Source organism: Colossoma macropomum, unplaced genomic scaffold (assembly GCF_904425465.1).
Source record: "Colossoma macropomum unplaced genomic scaffold, Colossoma_macropomum, whole genome shotgun sequence".
NCBI lineage: Eukaryota > Metazoa > Chordata > Actinopteri > Characiformes > Serrasalmidae > Colossoma > Colossoma macropomum.
Window position 1 is genome coordinate 36,891,869 of NW_023494788.1, and position 18,786 is coordinate 36,910,654.

At 40.3% G+C, this 18,786-nt stretch overlaps 1 protein-coding gene across 1 annotated transcript in view; it reads left to right on the plus strand.

The window, feature by feature from the left end:
* The window catches only part of si:dkey-237h12.3 (teneurin-3), a 284,586-nt gene that overhangs the window by 159,076 nt on the left and 106,724 nt on the right, over positions 1-18,786 (plus strand). The window contains exons 6-7 of the mRNA XM_036569289.1: positions 7,473-7,708; positions 12,421-12,540. Of these exons, the coding sequence (XP_036425182.1) occupies positions 7,473-7,708; positions 12,421-12,540 (356 nt within the window). The remainder of the gene's footprint in view (positions 1-7,472; positions 7,709-12,420; positions 12,541-18,786) is intronic.

Sequence of the window (18,786 nt, forward strand, 5' to 3'; positions counted from 1 at the left end):
ACCGTAATGACTAGAAATGATACGCCGATTAAAATAGGACCACCCCGTCGAAATTAAACAATTATCCATAGTTTATCAGTTATCCGCATGGGACAGTGCCTGGGTCCGGACTCGGACCGCGGTCCGCCTATTAGTGACCTCTGCTCTAAGGCATGTAAAAGGGTCAGCGCACTCACAACAACTCAGTCGTGAACTACACTGTACATTGCCAGAGTGCTTTTCTTCTACACGAGAAGTTGCATCATGATGATGTAAGCGTGCTTGGGCCCAGAACATTTAGCGCAATGTTATCGCAGATATGAAGTGGAGGGAGAAGAGCCAATCGTTCTCAGACACGGTACAAGGCAACCTGGCACAGTGTTAGTACACCCTTAGCTGCAGGTTGGAACTAATCACTGCAGAAAGGAGGAGGGTTGGTGACCACTGCTTAACAGCTTTTATCATCTCTCTTGAGAGCTAAATCAAAACACAGTCCAGTTACTTATGGTCTTTTAAATGAATATATAAAAAGTGTTGTTATGCCTATATAATCCACCCAACATCGATGTAAAGGCTCTCACATTAACGCTGCACTTAAACCTCACTGCACTGCTGCACTTTATCTGAGCATATTATAGGATAATGGCATTGCTCAATGTCAAAAAGAATTAACCTATTCAAATTACATCTAATCCCTAATTCATGGTGCTATTAGAATGATAATGCTACTTTTATTGTGTTCTTGTTAATGTTAGAGCATATTTGGCACCAGAACAACGCTTAATTAAAGGAGTAAATAAATTTACATAGATCATCGTGTGCCCCATTATATTACACAAAACACATAAGTCACTGATTAGATATTCAGAAGAAGTAACCAGTAGCCAGTCTAATCTGCGGTTTTGTTTCAATGTCAAAAATGAGAAAGACTGTATGAACAACACTAACTTTTCATCATCAAGTCATATCATGATAAAATAGTTCCTCTTCCACTTATAAACACTAATGTGGTCTGGATTGAAAGTTTAGAATCAGCACTTTCAACAGAATTTCCCCACTTGACGAGTCAGAAATAACTCCAGTATGTAAAAAAAATTCCAGTATGATTTTGTTATGGTCTTCAAGTCTACTTTCAGTTTTGAAATGTGCAAAGATGTAATGGGAGGACTTGTAGCTAACAGCGCACCAAGGCTGAATTGGACAGAATATTTATTTATATATCTATATTTCAGACTGCTCTTCAAAAGAGTTAAAGGAGTCCTTTGATGCAAAAAACTTTTTCCTTCTTGACCGAGTCTTCCGTGTTAGAAATTCGGCACCAAGAGTCAGGAGACTGGCGCTTCAGCGTTGACTGGAGTTTATTTCCACATACAGAGTATGGGTACAGCGTGGTCAATCAGCAGTCAATCAGCAGGACCAGAAGTCTAGTCTTATTCACGTGCATGCAGACAATCATGCACGGGCACAGCTTGGTCATCAGTGTGTCACCAGTCTGGTCTGGTCACCAGTCCAGTCTAGTCCAGTCTGCAGTCCAGTCTGGAGTCCAGTCTGATGAATACATGGTCTGACATAGTTTAAGTAGAGATACTGGGGGTCAGGGGAGGAAGCAAAGAGGGAGGGGAAGTAGGTGACAATCAAAAGGTTGGGGAAGAAGGGGGTCTGGGGTCAGGGGAGACCCCAGGGGTAAGGTGAGGTTGTTCTCACCTCAGGGGCAACAATACAGATAAAACACCAAAAGGCACACAACTGTAAGACAATACAGCTGACACAACAAAAAGACAACATAGGTTAGAGCATAGAAGAAAGCAAATGTGAAAAGGCCTATACTTTCTCTCAATTCCCTCTTTGATTCTCCCTAATGGAGAATCATAAAACTGTACAGAACAATGCCTATCTGCATAACATTATGCCAAAAAGTGTCAAAAGTGTTAATGCAGCCAATGGTTAGATCTGTTTAATGCTACTACTTTGTAATGGAAATATTCTTGAAGAATATTGGAGATGTCTGTAGGATCTTGAAACTGGAACAGTTTGCTTCAACATCGTTATGTTGCATTGCAAGTTGAATTTCACAACAGCAGTTGCTTGGGCAGATCCTCGAAGTCCACTTTCAACAGCAGGCATTCACACAAAAAGAAATATTTGAGCAGTAAACTGTTCATCAATATTGGGAAGTTATTCATTCAGAATTAGGTTATCTGCTATCCCCACTATTTGTCCCTCAGAGGGGGCTGGTATAGTTCCACACTGTGTGTTGAAATCTTCACCTACAGGAGTGGCCCCCAATGGCCTAAAAACCATGTTTCTTTCCTGAGGCTCTGTGCTTCACCGACCCCCTCTCCAGCTGTCCCTGTATTCAATTCTGGGGTGCAGACACAACCTTGCAATGGGAAACATGTATCTGTGTTTTCTTCACATTTAATGCTTGCATCAGCTGTCAGCAGAACCTTAATATGGAGCTTCTCATCTAGATTCTAAAGACTGCTTGCCATGTTTCCTCACCATGACTCATTGGCCTGAAACTATCATACAGATACCTTCAGCACTGACTTAATAGCACTGTTTGGAAAAACTGCTTTTACTTACATCTTCAAAACTAAAATTCCACAATGAAAAACTAATTAACATTTTTATACCCCTGTGTGACCCAAAGGATGTGTTTGTGTCACGAGGCAAAGAAAGCAATGCTTCAAATGCAAGTTTTCCCCCTTTGGTCCAAACACCATCTGGAGCAACTTTTGCATCTGAATTCAGTCATATCCAGTTCCCAGTCTGGACTGTAGCTGAGTTACCAGCAGATCATATAGTGGCTTTTAAAATGGTAGCATAAGGATTGATTCAAGGCCTACTGTAGTTACACAGACCTAGAAAAACAAGGTCCAAAGTTGTGGGCAACAAAACCGCATTAATGTGAGGGCTTCTATCAGGCAAAATTGAACCACTTAGTAGTCAATTTCCCTAATTACTGTACACCAGCACAACAATTCAACTATTTCACCCTAATATCCATTGCTTACAAACAAAAAAAATCAAAAATTGCTTTTACATCTGGCTTAAATCACAACAGAAAGATAGTTCAAGCAGATGAAACTATGACTCCTTCTATCGCCTTCATTACCAAAGACAACTGCTCTGTGACTCCCTGCATGGTTCTAATTATCAAAGATAACTGCTCCTTTTCTGTCTGCATTTGGTTATTTGTAGTTTTGCGACATTTACTGCTGATCCAGTCATTGAAAGCTTTCCAACCCCTTTCAATGTCAATGTCCCAGCCTTTGTCACACAACGCATCCAATACCTTATTAGCAAGCTGTCTACTATCTGTTATGTTAGGTACTTGGCTTGCTATGGCAACAGCATCATTGGGGTGCAATAAGTAGAGGTTCCTTTTCTTTTGCATGAGATCTATGAAGTCAAGCCCCATTTCCCTAGGAGGTTTAAATTCCTTGGACAGCTTGTCCAAGGTGGCTGCATCTAAAGGAACATGACCAACTTCTACTCTGGTTCCCCTAATGTCACCTCTCTTATTATGGACCTCAGAATATCTAATAGTGATTGGTCTCATCTGAACTGCCTTATCACTAGTAGGTTCAGAATCCTCATCAGAGGAGGAGGTTTCTGATTCATCAGAGTGGATCGCATCCAATTCTGGATATAGCCTAGCCAACAGTGGAGGATCTTCATCCTCTGTGTAGCATGGCTGACCCAGAGGAGGGCCTACAGGTAGAGATTGGCATTGACACTTTGACTTGGATTTACAATTGGCCTGTTGCTGTTCAACCTTGGTCAGTGATTGCTTAGGCTTTTTACATGTTCTCTGGACATTCATGGCAGCTATTTTATGCTTTTTACATTCGCTGGTTAGCTCTAGGATCTTTCCCTCAGCTTCCTCTAGCTTACCCTCCATGTATCTAAGCTTATACTTCCAGTACTGCTTTATTACAAAAAGACATTCCTTAACGGAATCATGCTTGATACCATAACCCAAAGCTGTTTTACATTCCTCAAGAGTCCATTCTCTATCAGCAGAAAAACCTTTGGATAAAAAGTACTGAGCTGTCTTTTGCTCATGAATGTGTTTCCCTATTATGTCATCCATTACCTTTTCAAATGCAAATTTAGTTCCTCCCTTAACTAGTGTACTCTTTCTGAAGTTAAGAGGTTTCTGTAGTTTTCGGCCTATACTAGTCATGGTGAGGTAACAAGATAAAAAGCTGAGGCAAAAACACAACCAATCTTCCTCACTAGCTGAGTGGATAAGTTACAAGTTACAGTGACAAAAAACAGACACAAAAAGAAAAAACGCTAGGCTTTTACCAGTGACAAAAAGTAAACTTCCCTCAGAGCAGAGGGGTTAACAGCCACAAAAAACACTAGGTTTCTTTATCAGTGACAAGAAGTAAACTTCCCTCAGAGCAGAGGGGATAACAGCCACAAACACTAGGGTTATTTTTACCAGTGACAACAAGTAAACTTCCCTCAGGACAAAGGGGATGACAGCCACAAAAAACACTAGAGTTCTTTTATCAGTGACAACAAGTAAACCTCTCTTGTTTCAGAGAGGCTAACCTTTACTGACTCATCTATCTTATAAAGCCAGAATTTCTCTTCAGTTCGAAAATGGCGTTTTACTCACCAAGTAGGTTTCAGTAAGTCATCCGCGGCACGGCACCAAGTTGTTAGAAATTCGGCACCAAGAGAGACTGGAGTTTATTTCCACATACAGAGTATGGGTACAGTGTGGTCGATCAGCAGTCAATCAGCAGGATCAGAAGTCTAGTCTTATTCACGTGCATGCAGACAATCATGCACGGGCACAGCTTGGTCATCAGTGTGTCACCAGTCTAGTCTAGTCCATTCTGCAGTCCAGTCTGGAGTCCAGTCTGATGAATACATGGTCTGACATAGTTAAAGTAGAGATACTGGGGGTCAGGGGGGGGAAACAAAGAGGGAGGGGAAGTAGGTGACAATCAAAAGGTTGGGGAAGAAGGGGGTCTGGGGTCAGGGGAGACCCCAGGGGTAAGGTGAGGTTGTTCTCACCTCAGGGGGAACAATACAGATAAAACACCAAAAGGCACACAACTGTAAGACAATACAGCTGACACAACAAAAAGACAACATAGGTTAGAGCATAGAAGAAAGCAAATGTGAAAAGACCTATACTTTCTCTCGTCCGGGAGACGTTCAACAGGGCCGGCGTTTAAGGATAACAAAGCCTTTAAAAGTCAAATATATTAATTTTGAAACTTCAGAGTTACCTTTGTGATGCATGGCGTAAGACTGTTGCACGTACGGATGAGATCAAATCAGCATTGTAAACTTCAAAGACTTTGCATGGACTTCAAAAGCTGAGTTGAAAAGTTTTGAAATGCGCAGTGGTGTTGTTGTGGGGTACTGTTCTGGACTGCTGCTGTTTGCTGTCTGTTGTTAAGCCAAAAAGAAGATTTTGCAACATACAAATCTGGCTGTCAGTTCTGTTTTGTCAGTTTGTTCGGCATGCGCATCAACCTCACCAAGATAGTAACTCTTATACTCACAGTCTCTAAGTCAGGGGTGTCAAACTCAACCACTAAAGGAGTCATATAAAATCCGTGGGCCAGCTTAACATTTTGTCATGACCCCAAATTGGCCATTGTTTATTCAAATCATGCCAAAACTAGGCAAACAGCAAAATAGGCATTAAATACTTAAGCTATTCAAAAATAATTTTAAATAAAAAAACAAGTTGTTTTATATAAACTACATTAGCTACAGATAACTTTAACATTTTTCAGGAGGAAGGTATTTTATTTAGGTCTATTTGCTTAAACTAGACATCAGACATCTTTTCTTTTTGCGTAACCGCTGGACCATGGATCGTTGTTGGGGGAAGGGGGTCCCAGCACACATTATGTTGTAGTGCATGCTGGGAATTGTAGTGCAGCTCATGGTGAAACAAGCTAATATTAATAAAAAATGTTAATAATTTTGCGGGCTGTATAGGGTTGTGCCACGGGCCTGACTTGGCCCACAGGCCTTGTGTTTGACACATGGGCTTAAAACTATATAGTACACTCTTGAAAAAGATGGTTCTTCAAGTGTTCTTTAGTAAAGAAAATAGTTCTAGATAGAAACACGTACACTCAAAGAACCCTTTGCATGTTTAAAGGGCTCTTTGCATCGTAAAGTGGTTCTCCAGATTGATGGAGAACGTGCTATACATGGAACTTTATGAAAGGGGTTCTATATCAAGCAATTTACAACAGAAGAACTGTTTTAATTTTTCCAACTTTTGTCATTGACTGCAGCAGTGAAATAAAACAGATGATGTTGTTTTTTTTTGAGACCAAGAATGCCAAACGTCTCGTTGAATTCCAGATAAAGCCAATATTATACAAGAAAAATAAAAGAGTACAGAGTGCCCTCTTGCCTTTTTCCACCTTAAATATACAATCTACAAAGCCTTATTGGAACTGGATTAGTTTAATCTGGGGAAGTGCTGTAATTTAGGTGATTATTGATGGGATGAGACATGATGTTAATCCAGTGTGAATCTGCCATGTCTGTAGTTTTCTAAGTCTGCTCAGTAATAATTCAGGAGTTCCTCAGAACTCAGAGGTCAGAGCTCCCTCAGTAAAAGCAGTCCTGTTCAAATCCACATTGCAGTAAAGTAATGACAAAACCAGGTAATAGAAAACAGCACCTCCATTTTTTTGGCAACCTGAAGGCAAGACCAACAGCTAAACAGAGCTTAATTTGACCCAATTCCTTAATCCTCAAATTCATAACAAAACTACCGAAATCCACAAAAGTTTTGGTGGACGTTGAATTAAAAAGAGAAGAAAAAGAGGAAATATCTCCATTTGCCATTTAGATGCTTGGCTAGTTGCTATTGTTCAGAAGTGTGGCACTTGTTGCATAATACTGACATAAACGTCCACACGATGATGTTTGGATCCAGGCTATTTTTGGGGTAATTTGGGGAAATTACACAGATCTTTTATCCTGTACTAATCGGCCAGTCAAATTGCACACAGATTACATTACAGGACCTCCTCTGCCAAAACTAATCCAGCTCCAACAGGGCTTAAAGCCGTCTTCTGATAATCACCTACTTTCCTTGACACCGCAGTCACTATGCCAATGTTTGCATGGTTTCATGCCGCCATCAGCAGCGTAACGCTGTCAAGTGTGGAATGACAGTTTTCTCAATGCAAACATGTAAACGCAGCATACGTTTGCATGGAATTATGGAGCTATAACAAAATAAAGAGTAGAGTTATGAAAATGTTTTAGTATGTTTTAATGTTGTGACAGTCCTGCTGAAATTAATGAGGCCTTTATAGGCTGATAAGTCTAATATAGCTGAAAGTAAAAAGTAAATCTGACAGAATTATTAATGTGAACTGGCCAGAGTTTATGTGGAAACCATATTAGTCTGTGATTGCTTGTATCCTGGCCTTATACGGCCATATGACTCCAAAACTTTTTATTGCTGTTGTTTGTGTCTCCAGGCACTTCCTGTTGAAGACCGGCACTGGCTCCGCCTCTCTCTTCACCACGCCCAATCCAGGCTATACCATGGCTACGGGTGTTTATTCCCCACCGGCTCGCCCACTGCCCCGAAATAACCTGACGAGGGGGGCGTTTAAATTCAAGAAATCACCCAAACATTGCTCCTGGAAGTGCACTGCGCTCAGTGCGGTGGGCGTGGCCACTCTGCTGTCAATCATGCTCTGCTACTGTATAGGTGAGTATCATACACAGATGAAGTGACTGTAATTGTTTTTGTGTGCACACTAGTGTTCAAAAGTTTAGATCCATCGTTTTCAACAACATAAAACCAATTGTTAAATAACATAAAATAACATTTAATAACTTTTTTTATATAAATGCACAACTTTATAGATTTCAAGTAAATGGTAGGATGCTGTAAAAATGAAAATGTGTCAGATGAACAGAACTGTAGAGGATTTTGAAAAATAGTGGTCAAATTTTTTTTCATCTTATCAATGAATTGCTGCTATAAAGATAACTACAGCATATTATTTACCATTTAACAGCTTCTTGGTTTTCTAAAAACTTGAAATATTGAATAAAACATCTTGAAATAAATTCTGGTGTATAGCTTATGATATTTTAATCTACACTGTACAATTTATCAGTGACTTAAATAACAACTTTTAATATGACAAATGATTCCAAACTTTTGAGCAGTAGCTTGTAACTTTTCTTTCTTTATGTCTAACTTTTCAAGAGAAGGAAAAAACATTTCTAGCTCAGTGGAAATCATTGTAAAAAGATGTTTTCCAAGTCATTTTGAAGCATTTCTATTGCTCCATTCATCTTTAAAGTTTTAACACAATGCAAAGGGCAGCTGGTGTTTATAAATTCTGTAAAAAAAAAAAATTGAGATACAAGGTTTGGTCCTGACAGCAACGATATATACGTTTGAGCTATTTATGTTCAGTTTGGTTGGGTTTGGACTGGTTTATTCAGAGTTTGGTCAAATTAGAACATTCTGCTGGATTCAGGTTCAAATTCCAATGCACCTTTAGAGGATATTCTGTGTTGTTGGCCTCAAGGTCCATAGGGCCAGTTTCAAAACAAAAGTTGCCATGTCAGTATATCCCAGTACAAAGTGATCTACCATTGTGAGACATAAAATCCAGGGATAGATTGAACTAAGCTTAAAGTTTTTTTTAGCTTAAAGCAAAAAATTCATAAATTTTTTTTAGATATCAAGCACCTCATGGGCCTGTCTTATAACTCACTCACTCACGTTTAGCAGGCTGAACATTCCCTACCAGGCAGCCATTAGCATTCAGTAGCTCTTGCTTCTTTATAGGAGCACTGAGCATCCTTGTTGTTTATCAGTGATCTAATGACATCTGTTCCTGTTGCATGGTAGCTTAATACTGTCGTTAATGTAACTTAGCTGGTGCTGTCGCTCGGAGTGTGGAGTTTCATTCAGGGTTGAGTTTGGACCAAATTTTCAGGCCCGATTAAAGCTCGAGAGAGTGTGTTTAGTGTGTGTGGGTGTGGGTGTGTGTATGTGTTTGTGCAGGCACTCAGGTGCAGGACAGGCTGAGTGAGCGTGTTCCCATTAGAGATGGGAAATAGCCCATCAGAAGGAGTTTTTTCTTCCTCTGCCTTTCATCTGTGCCCAAAACACCTGGTGCCCCTGCTCCAAATGGCCTTTCATACACACACACACACACACACACACACACACACACATTCTCAGCCCGCATGAATACTCTTGGGAGAAATGACAGTTGGCTGATTAATCTCTCTAACCCAACAAAAGCCTTTAGACCTGACCCGTACTTTTTTAACTCCCATGTTTTTTTTTTTTCCGTACTTAGACAATGTTCAGAGGTCCCATATGTATTAATAATATGCCCCATATGTATTCCAAATAGTGTGTGTGTGTGTCTGTATGCATATATATATATATATATATATATATATATATATATATATATATATATATATATATATATATATATATATATATATATGTAACAAGTATCTCCAAAATAGTAACTTCACAGGAGGAGACAAAAAAATTCTTTTTTGGGCAGCGGGTGTGCTCAAATGATGTTGAAAAAGGAAAATCAAAAAAAAAAAAAAATGTGATACTTGTTTTTTTTGGACAGCGACAATGAAATGTGCCATAACTTTTGCACCGACCACATTTTATGTTTTTTTTTCTTTCTAATATGTTAACAAAATCAACAAAACACACTCACACAGTTCTTTGACCTCCTTAGTAGTTCAGGCTGAAACCCAGCTGCAGCACTGTATGTTGCTGTGTTGGAATCTGTGATTGTAGCAAGTCACCTTCAGCACCTTCAGCATCTTTAGCAGACTACACTGGACAGACACTCAAGGGAGAACTATGGAGAAATCAGTGAGCAGCAAACTAATAAAAGCAGCAGCGTGGAGAAGCTCCAGTTCCCCTCGAGATCCTCCACTGTAACAAGTATCCTCAAGCTGTATAAACGAGAGTGAGGAGAAGCTACAATCAGTGTATATATATATAGCTATACATCAAACTTTAGTCCATGTTTATATATAACAGTGGGTCATACAGTTTCATAAACCCCATAATCAAGTCTGTTAGATATACTGAACAACTCCACATGCTTTGAGGTGAGAGTGATGATTTAGACATGGGGTTAGCACCATGCTAATTGGTGCACATAAGCTTCCATTACTTGTTCCTTAGTGCTAAATTTAAGGAAGCAACAAAACAACAGATCAACCACAGGCTATTTGGGAAGTGGAAAAATTCTGGCCAAATGTTCAATTTAAATTGTTGTACTACAAATGTGAGTCACACATATATTACATTACTTGTGTGTGTACCAAAACAGTCATAATTAATTTCTACATGCAACCTCTCTTTGACACTTAAACAGACTGTCTTTGTTGCTGTGCCCTTAAGACTCATGTATGTAAATGAGCTCTGTTCTGATTGGCTGCCTCATATCGTGTCTCAGTAGGGTCTGAAACACTCCTTATAGCTTCAACATGAATGGGAGGGGCAAAACCGCTGTAGGCCAGATAGGCGCCACAAAAACAGTGAATTCAAAACAGGCTGCATTTTGTGATTTACGGCGTGATGGGTAGGTCTTAAAACATTAACAATGTTTACGTACTACGTCAAAAATCTCTCATATCTCAAAAAAGCAAGGAAATTAAATTTTCCATGATACGGGCCCTTTAAAAATTAGTTTTGCTGTTGCTAGGCTGGAGCAGAAAAAAAGGTTAATAAGGCCTCTTTGGAATCATAATGTCCCCTGTAATATCCAACGGGGTCAGCTTGTCCCAGCATATTCCGTTCTTCAGAGTAGATTGCAGCACAGACACTCCTCCGATTCGCCTTTCGTTTGCGCTCCCTGGTTCCTCTGCATTGTTCCCCCCACTGCGAGTTATTTGCCGCAGTCAGAGCCCCCTCCTCAGCGCTCCGTTTGAAATGCGCTTCCCCCTCCAAAGATCAAATCGAGAGGAAGAGGAGCCATGTGAAGCTCTGCCGCCTTGCCACGCTCCCTCGCCGAGAACTTTGAAGGAGACTTTTCCCAAGCCACCTTCACACAGACTCTCACCACCCGCTTTTAGAAACAACTAGAAAGTGTTTGCCTAAGATTTAACACAGCTGCATGAAAGGGGGACATGTGGAAAGACAGCGAGAGAGAGGGAGAAAGAGGGAGAAAGATAGAGCAAGATAAAGAATGAGTGAGATTTCCATGTCACATAACGAGAGAGCGCAGACAGAACAGGCTAGAAGCGATTCCTTTATGTTTCGGCAGGGTTGCATCTCTGCGGCTGCTCACCGGTGTAGCCCGAATCTTCACGTTTCTCTCAGCGGCTGTAAACATGCTCAAAGACACCCTAAATATGCTGCTAAAATAGACGCAAAACATCTTTTTTTCTGCCTTGGCTCCTTGCAGTGATATTTAAAAGGAAACATCTTCAAAGAGCAGCCTAAGCTAGCAGGCCCTAATCATAGCGCTAGTTAGCTTCTCTTGCTTAGAACAGATTCCAGTTACTAAATAAAGGACTTGCACATGGAACTCATAATGTTTCAAACACATTAGCGCTTTCCCACTCTCTGATTAAGCCCTTGCTGAAGCTAAAAAGGATTTTCAACGGTGAATTCACCACTGCTATTGCAATTTAGTGCAAGGCTAAGCTTATGATGCGTCCGTAAGCCAAAATTTCCGACCTCCGACTGGGAAAACCACTGAACTCAGCTGGGAATTCCGACTGGGAAAGCATCCTCAACTCTGAGTTCAGCATTACAGGTCATTAGTAATAAGAGTAAAATACACTGAGGCCAAAATGTTGATATTTTATCATTTAATTATTAGCAAATAAATAAATAAATAGCATTTTTTCCTGTTTTATTTCAGTGAAAGAGTTTAATGCAGTATGTAAACATTGAAACATCATTAAAATTTCAAAACATACCTGCAACTTAGCTGCAAAAACAGTCTGCATAGAATTGTAACATCACAAAAACCAACACACTGACGAATATGCACCAGCAGTTTAGCCCCGCCCACTCAAGCTGATGTTATAAGTAATGTTTCAGCCTGGACTGCTTTTCGAATACAGGGCAGACTGTGTTTGGTTCCAGCTGTGTAGGATTTTTAATCTGCTAACAAAAAAATGACATCACATTATTAAATTATCATCAATGAGCTGGAACTGAGCCTGTGCTGTGTTTATATTGCCTTTTTGCAATAAACAACACATAAAAGAATCAGACAGACATAAACGTGTGTGCTATGAAAGTAGAAGTACATTAATTTTTGTAAATTAGTATCTTATAAAACAATAAGATGGTGTATGGAAATAATCATTCTGTTATACATTATTGAATATGAAATATTTACCTCACTGCATGCTTTTCTGTGAACGCTGACTGTTTCTCTCTGTTCTTATCTTCAGCCATGCATGTGTTTGGACTAAACTGGAAGCTGAAGGATGTAGATGACCACGCCTTTGAAAATGGCCGAGCCACACCTGTAACCTCCACCACCAGCACTGTGACCTCACTTTCTACTGACGGTAAGGATTAAAGCGAGCCTTCGAGAAACATGGCAGCATTCTTCAACCTAATCTTTATCTGCAGTAGAGTTGGGTGTTGAAAAGTAATAAGGTATACCATGGTATTTAAAATGATGATGGTATTAAAACCTATGGGGTCCACAAACTTCAAAAAAAATGTTTCTATATCTGTTTCTCTCTCTTCGTGATAATACAGCACAGAAATACAATTCAAACAGTTCCTGAATCTGTAGAGTCACCCATTCCATCCTATCATAAGATTGTATGTGACTCACATCTGGAGTTATGAGTCTATGAAGAGGGGCTGAGATACACGCTGTCTCTCACCGTGTGTAGTTGCTGGATTTGTGTGTCCGTCGACATTTTGTGTGAAACTGACCAATGGACACTCAGGAAATCACTAAGGTCTGACCCATCACGCTGGAAACCCTTCATTCTTCATTCAGTCCACATCAGAGACACATGTGAAATGGGGTGCAGAGAGTTTACAGCTGCTAAATTTGCTGCAGTGGATTTTAAAGTGTTGCTATGCCATTGCTATGTTATTCCAGGTGGTTGCTAAGGTGTTGCTAGGCCGTTGCTATGGTAATCCAAGTGTTTCCTAAGATATTGCTAGGCCATTGCTGTGCTATCCCAGGTAGTTGCTAAGGTGTTGATAGGCCATTGCTATCATATACCAGGTGGATACTAAGGTGTTGCTTGGCTAATGCTGTACTATGCCAGCGGTTCTAAAGGTGTTGCTCAGCCAGGGCAATGCAGTTCCAGGTGGTTGGAAAAGCGTTGCAAAGCCGTTACTGTGGTATCCAAGGTGGTTGCTAAGGTGTTGCTCCATAGCAGCTGCTAATGTGTGTACTAGTAAGGAAGTGTATTTGTGCATAACGTCTACAAAGATCAGTCAAAAAGAGAAAATCCACGTCACTGCACTGGTACTTATTAACCACAAATTATTCTCTCTAGAGAACTAGTGCCAAGAACCAATTATACAGATTTGCTGCTTTTTTTACAAAAATAATTGTTTCACTCAAACCTTCACTGATGGACTTTAGCAACTGCCCATTGGCAATGCCACACAAATGTTGTCAGTGTTAATTGAACGTATTCTACAGATACGGCAGACAGATATAAGGTTAATGTGACCTTGTGTGAATGAGCTGGAGCTTATTCACAGTTTGTCCACACTGTGCAAATCAGATAAGATAAGACATTCAAAGTCTAAGGTAAACATAGAGGTAATGTCAATGTAGGACAATGAAACGTGAAAATACTCTGAGAAGGGTAATGACCCCCGAAAAACATAGACATCAGCGAGCTGAGAGACCATCAGCGAGCCTCACTTTTCAGATTTATTTACTCTAGAGCTCTGAGTTAGAACAATATAGTGTCACTAGCAGCCCTTTACTAGGATGATCCACTGTAGATGTTTTGCAGATGCTTAAGTCACTAAATTGCATTTATATACAAGTTAGAGAAACATATTTTTCACTCCTCAGACCATACAGTGCACATGTGGAAACTAAGCTGCAAAAAACAGCCTGTTTTGATGCCTATTAGTTGTTGTGTGACAACCAAGAACACATTTTCATAAATAGACCCCTTCAGCTGACAGCAATTTAGCCCCACCCATTCAGCCCACAGCTGTTTGGCCCCACCTATTCAGCCCACAGCACTTTAGCTCCACCCATTCAGCCCACAGCTGTTTAGCCTCACCTATTCAGCCCACAGCTGTTTAGCTCCACCCATTCAGCCCACAGCAGTTTAGCCCCACCCATTCAGCCAACAGCAGTTTAGTCCTACCTAATCAGCCTACAGCAGTTAGCCCCGCCCATTCAGCCTACACCCCTTTATCCTCACCCAATCAGCCTACAGCACTTTAGCCCCACCCATTCAGCCTACGGCACTTTAGCCCCACCCATTTAACCAATTCAGCTTATAGCACTTTAGCCCCACCCATTCAGCCTGCACCACTTTATCCCCACCAAATCAGCCTACAGCACTTTAGCCCCACTCATTCAACCTATAGAAGTTAAGCCCTACCCATTCAGCCAACAGCAGTTTAGCCCCACCCATTCAGCCTACAGCAGTTAGCCCCACCCATTCAGCATACACCACTTTAGCCCCACCCAATCAGCCTACAGCACTTTAGCCCCACTCATTCAGCCTATAGAAGTTAAGCCTCACCCATTTAGCCTATAGCAGTTTAGCCCCACCCATTCAGTCTACAGCAGTTTAGTCCCACCCATTTAGCCTACAGCACTTTAGCCCCACCCCATCAGCGTACAGCACTTTAGCCCCACTCATTCAGCATATAAAAGTTAAGCCCCACCCATTTAGCCTACAGCAGCTTAGCCCCACCCATTCAGCCTACAGCAGTTTAGTCCTGCCAAATTCAGCCTACAGGGCCCTGAGGATTTCAGTCCCAAAAAGCTTAACAGTTTCAGAAAAGAGCCTTTTTAAATGTATGCAAAATAGGGAATATGGGCTCACTAGTAAGTGGTGAGCAGTGTTTTCATGTGAAGACTCAGCTCATCTTTTTTAGACCCCTTTTAGAGAAAGGAACTGTAGGAAATCCTCAGCATCTCCACAATTATCATGAGAATACACAAATATTTCCCCTCGACACTGTGTCTTAGCACATCATTACCATTTTACATTCTCGTCTGATCTTTAGTGAAAGGAATTGAACCAATTTCAGCCATCATTAGGTTACTGTAGACAGCCAGCTGTGATATTAGCAGTAAACAGGAGAGAGTCGGTCTGCTCTCACAGTTTAAACGCTCATAAACTGGCCTAATTAACGTGTCTGGAACAAGATCTGACTGATTCAAACTGATCAATATCCAGACACATTCTCCCTCAGAAAGAACTTGCTCCTTTATCAGTTTCAGCTCAGAAGCATAATCTAACACACTCTTTAAAGGCAGCCATTATACTAGAGATCTGCACACCTGCAAAATATCTAGCGGCGTGGGACTATTTTTCCTGCAGGAGTAGGCAGGAAAACAAGTCCACTGTAGGCAGGAGCAGGCCGAGGCATGCATGAAGAGAAATGCTGCAAATTAATGAATAGCCTAATAACGTAGAACGATCACTAAATCATATATATAAACAATATAAAATGATAACAGTACAACAGTTAAAATGAAGTCATTTTAAAGAGTTGCAAAGCAGCCGATCATGTGAACAACACACAAATTCTTGAAGCTTACAGAGAAGACAGGGCCTTCGGTCGGACGGTCACAGCTGCCCAGCAAAACACCAAAAGTAACCGCTCTGTGGTTTAATTCCTGCTTTGTGTTCACTAGGAATAAATGGGGTTTGGTGAAGTTATTTCACAGTGAGCCTGAAGATCATGACTATTGTGTTTTTTCAGCAGAGAGTAATGTATTTGTGAATAGACTGTGTTGGATATTGAATGTGAGTTTGCCTTGACGGAACTGTGCGGACCTCTACATAATACAGAATGTTTGTTTTTTTTTTTAACTTCTGCTGGAATCCCTATAGGATTCTAGTAGTTTGTTAGCGCTAAGCTATTGGCAATTCACATGAACACTTTCTGAGTAAAGTTACCTTCTTATTCAAATTTTCTGTTCCACCTTAAATGCTGCAGCAGTTACATTCAGGCTCTACAGTGTAACTGCTGCACTGTTTAAGGTGGAACAGAGTATTTGAAAAATGCAGCTCGAGATCAAACACAGACATTTGAAACTTCTAAAAGACATTACACGTTTGACTTGAAGCTGTGTGAGTGCGGTGTGTTAGCCAAATAGAGCCTTAAAATTCATTTCAACAGCAGCGGAGAGCTGTTCATTAACGATTTCTCTTCAAACTCGCTCCATATTTCTGAGAAGTGTTTTCATAAAACATGATGTATTCACAGAATTTGTTATGACTTTGCAGTCATTCACTGGAATTTAATTCAGCAGCTGGACAGACAGCTGGCTACTGTTCCAATTTTGGATTTGACCCACTGGTCAGCTCCACCCAGGCTCCACCCACTCATAATAATCCACACCTGTGGCTTGTTTTATTAGCACTCGCATTGTAACCTTTGGTTTACCTTTGTACTATGTGAAGTCTTCACAGAGCATTTATGTCATATTTTCTCAACTTATAATATAAGCTGTGAGTGCTAGGAACGTTAATTAACACATCATTTTTGTGGGGGAGAGTGTCTGACACCAAGAAAAAGTGTGTTGATTGCCTTTCATATCTATTCAAGCATGAAAGCACTCAGAGAGGTAAGTGCAGATATGGGTTATTATAAGTGCATTAAAAACTCTTTTGAAGCCTTTTTTTTCAAGCTTTGTCTTCAGATAAAGCCATAGTTAGCTAACAAGTAACAGAAGCCTATACAGTTTAGCATGGTGCTAACTGCATGCCTGAATCATCACGAGCCATGTGGAGGTGTTCAGTATCTCTAATAGACTTGATTATGTGGTTTCTGACACTGTGTGACTCACTGTTATCTATAAACATGGAGTAAAGTACATTAGCCTAGCTGAATGCAGTAGTATTTATTTTGAAGTCTGAATTTTGTCTGTACTGCTGTCTATTTTGTTGGTATAGGTGAGAAGTTTTATTTAACTTTTTGCCCAATTACAGACATGGACAAATTTCTTGGTACCCTTCCAGGAAAAAATAAGAACACCCAAATGTTTCCATAATAACCTGACAAAAGTAATTGGCGTCCATCATTGTTTTTTCCATATTGAATAGAAATCAGACTTTGCTTTTGATTTTCAATGCAATAGAATGTCTTAAATAGTAAGACAGTTGAAAATGGCATGCAAAAAAGTGATGGTTGCATAAACCTTTAGAGGCAGTCGCTGCAAACAGGCGATTTCTGTAGCTCCCACTAAGACTTCTGCATATGTTAACAAGTAGTTTGGTCCACTCTTATGCTCCAGCTGTCTCAGGTTTGAGAAGTGCCTTCTCCAGGCTCCATGTTTCAACTCTTTCCATAGATGTCTGATAAGATTCAGATCAGGGGCCGTATTACAGAAACTTCCTATCTTTTTGTCTTAACTTAAGATCTGACAGGTCAAGATATGATTTTTCACAAATTCGTATTACAGCAGCAAATCTTATCTTAATTTAGGAATCTTATCTTACAGCATCTTATCTCAAGTTAAGAAATCTTAACTTACTCGATCGAAGTTGACAATCAACTGTCATGTCTGTTACCTAGCAACCAACCGTACATGCACAGCTGAAACGTAAACACGTAATCAAAGTAATCGAGCTAGTTAGCCAGGCGGCTAACAGTAGCTACCGTTACTGATGTGCAAAAAAGGTCAAACAAACTAAATCACGATAAACAGAAAAGTTAAGAATATTGTTTCAGCGTTTCCTGCTGTTTATCAGAGCGTCACCACTCCCAGTTTCAGTTTCAGTTTTCCAAACGCTTCAGCCGAGTGCGCTAAAGTTATTCCCCCTAATTAACAGGCACACGTTCAACTCTGTCTCCTCATTATTCACCACCATCACTGTAATATTTCATCATCAACATTAACACACGAAGGTAATAAGAGGGGACAGTGGGGATTGTGTGTCTGCAGTGTCTGAGATTTTTAAAATGCAGAGTTAGAAAAGTAAAACATCTCACAGTGAAAGCAGCATTTTACAGTATAAATAAATGTAGCGTCATTATAGTAGTTATTGTGAAATATTCTGCCTGACACAGCACAAAACAATACAAACAGATGGTTAAACAGAAGTTAAGACTCCTCTTGGGTCATCTTAAAGTTAGGACAGTATTTAGGAGATTTAGTGTAGTTAGGATGTTTGTGTAATACTGTCTTCTTATCTGGAGTTAATGGATAAGATTATGAACTTAAGAATTGTTGTTCTGTTATAGTTTCTGCTGTACATTCAGTCCTAACTGAAGTTGTCATGGTGACTAAGCAGATAAGATAAGATTTTAGACTTAAGAAGTTTCTGTAATATGGCCCCAAGGCTCGTAGAAGGCCACTTCAGAATAGTCCTGTGTTTTGTTCTTATCCATTCTTAGGTGCTTTTAGCTGGGTGTTTTGGGCCATTATGCAGTTGGAGAACCCATGACTGGCGAGTGAGACTGAGCTTTCAGACACTCAGCTGTACATTTCACTCCAGAATGCCTTAATAGTCTGGAGATTTCATTGTGCCCTGCATAGATTTAAGGCACCCCGTGCCAGACACAAAACATAACCAAGCCTTCTCCATGTTTCACAGTAGGTGTGATGTTCTTTTCTTTGAAATAGTGCTGTA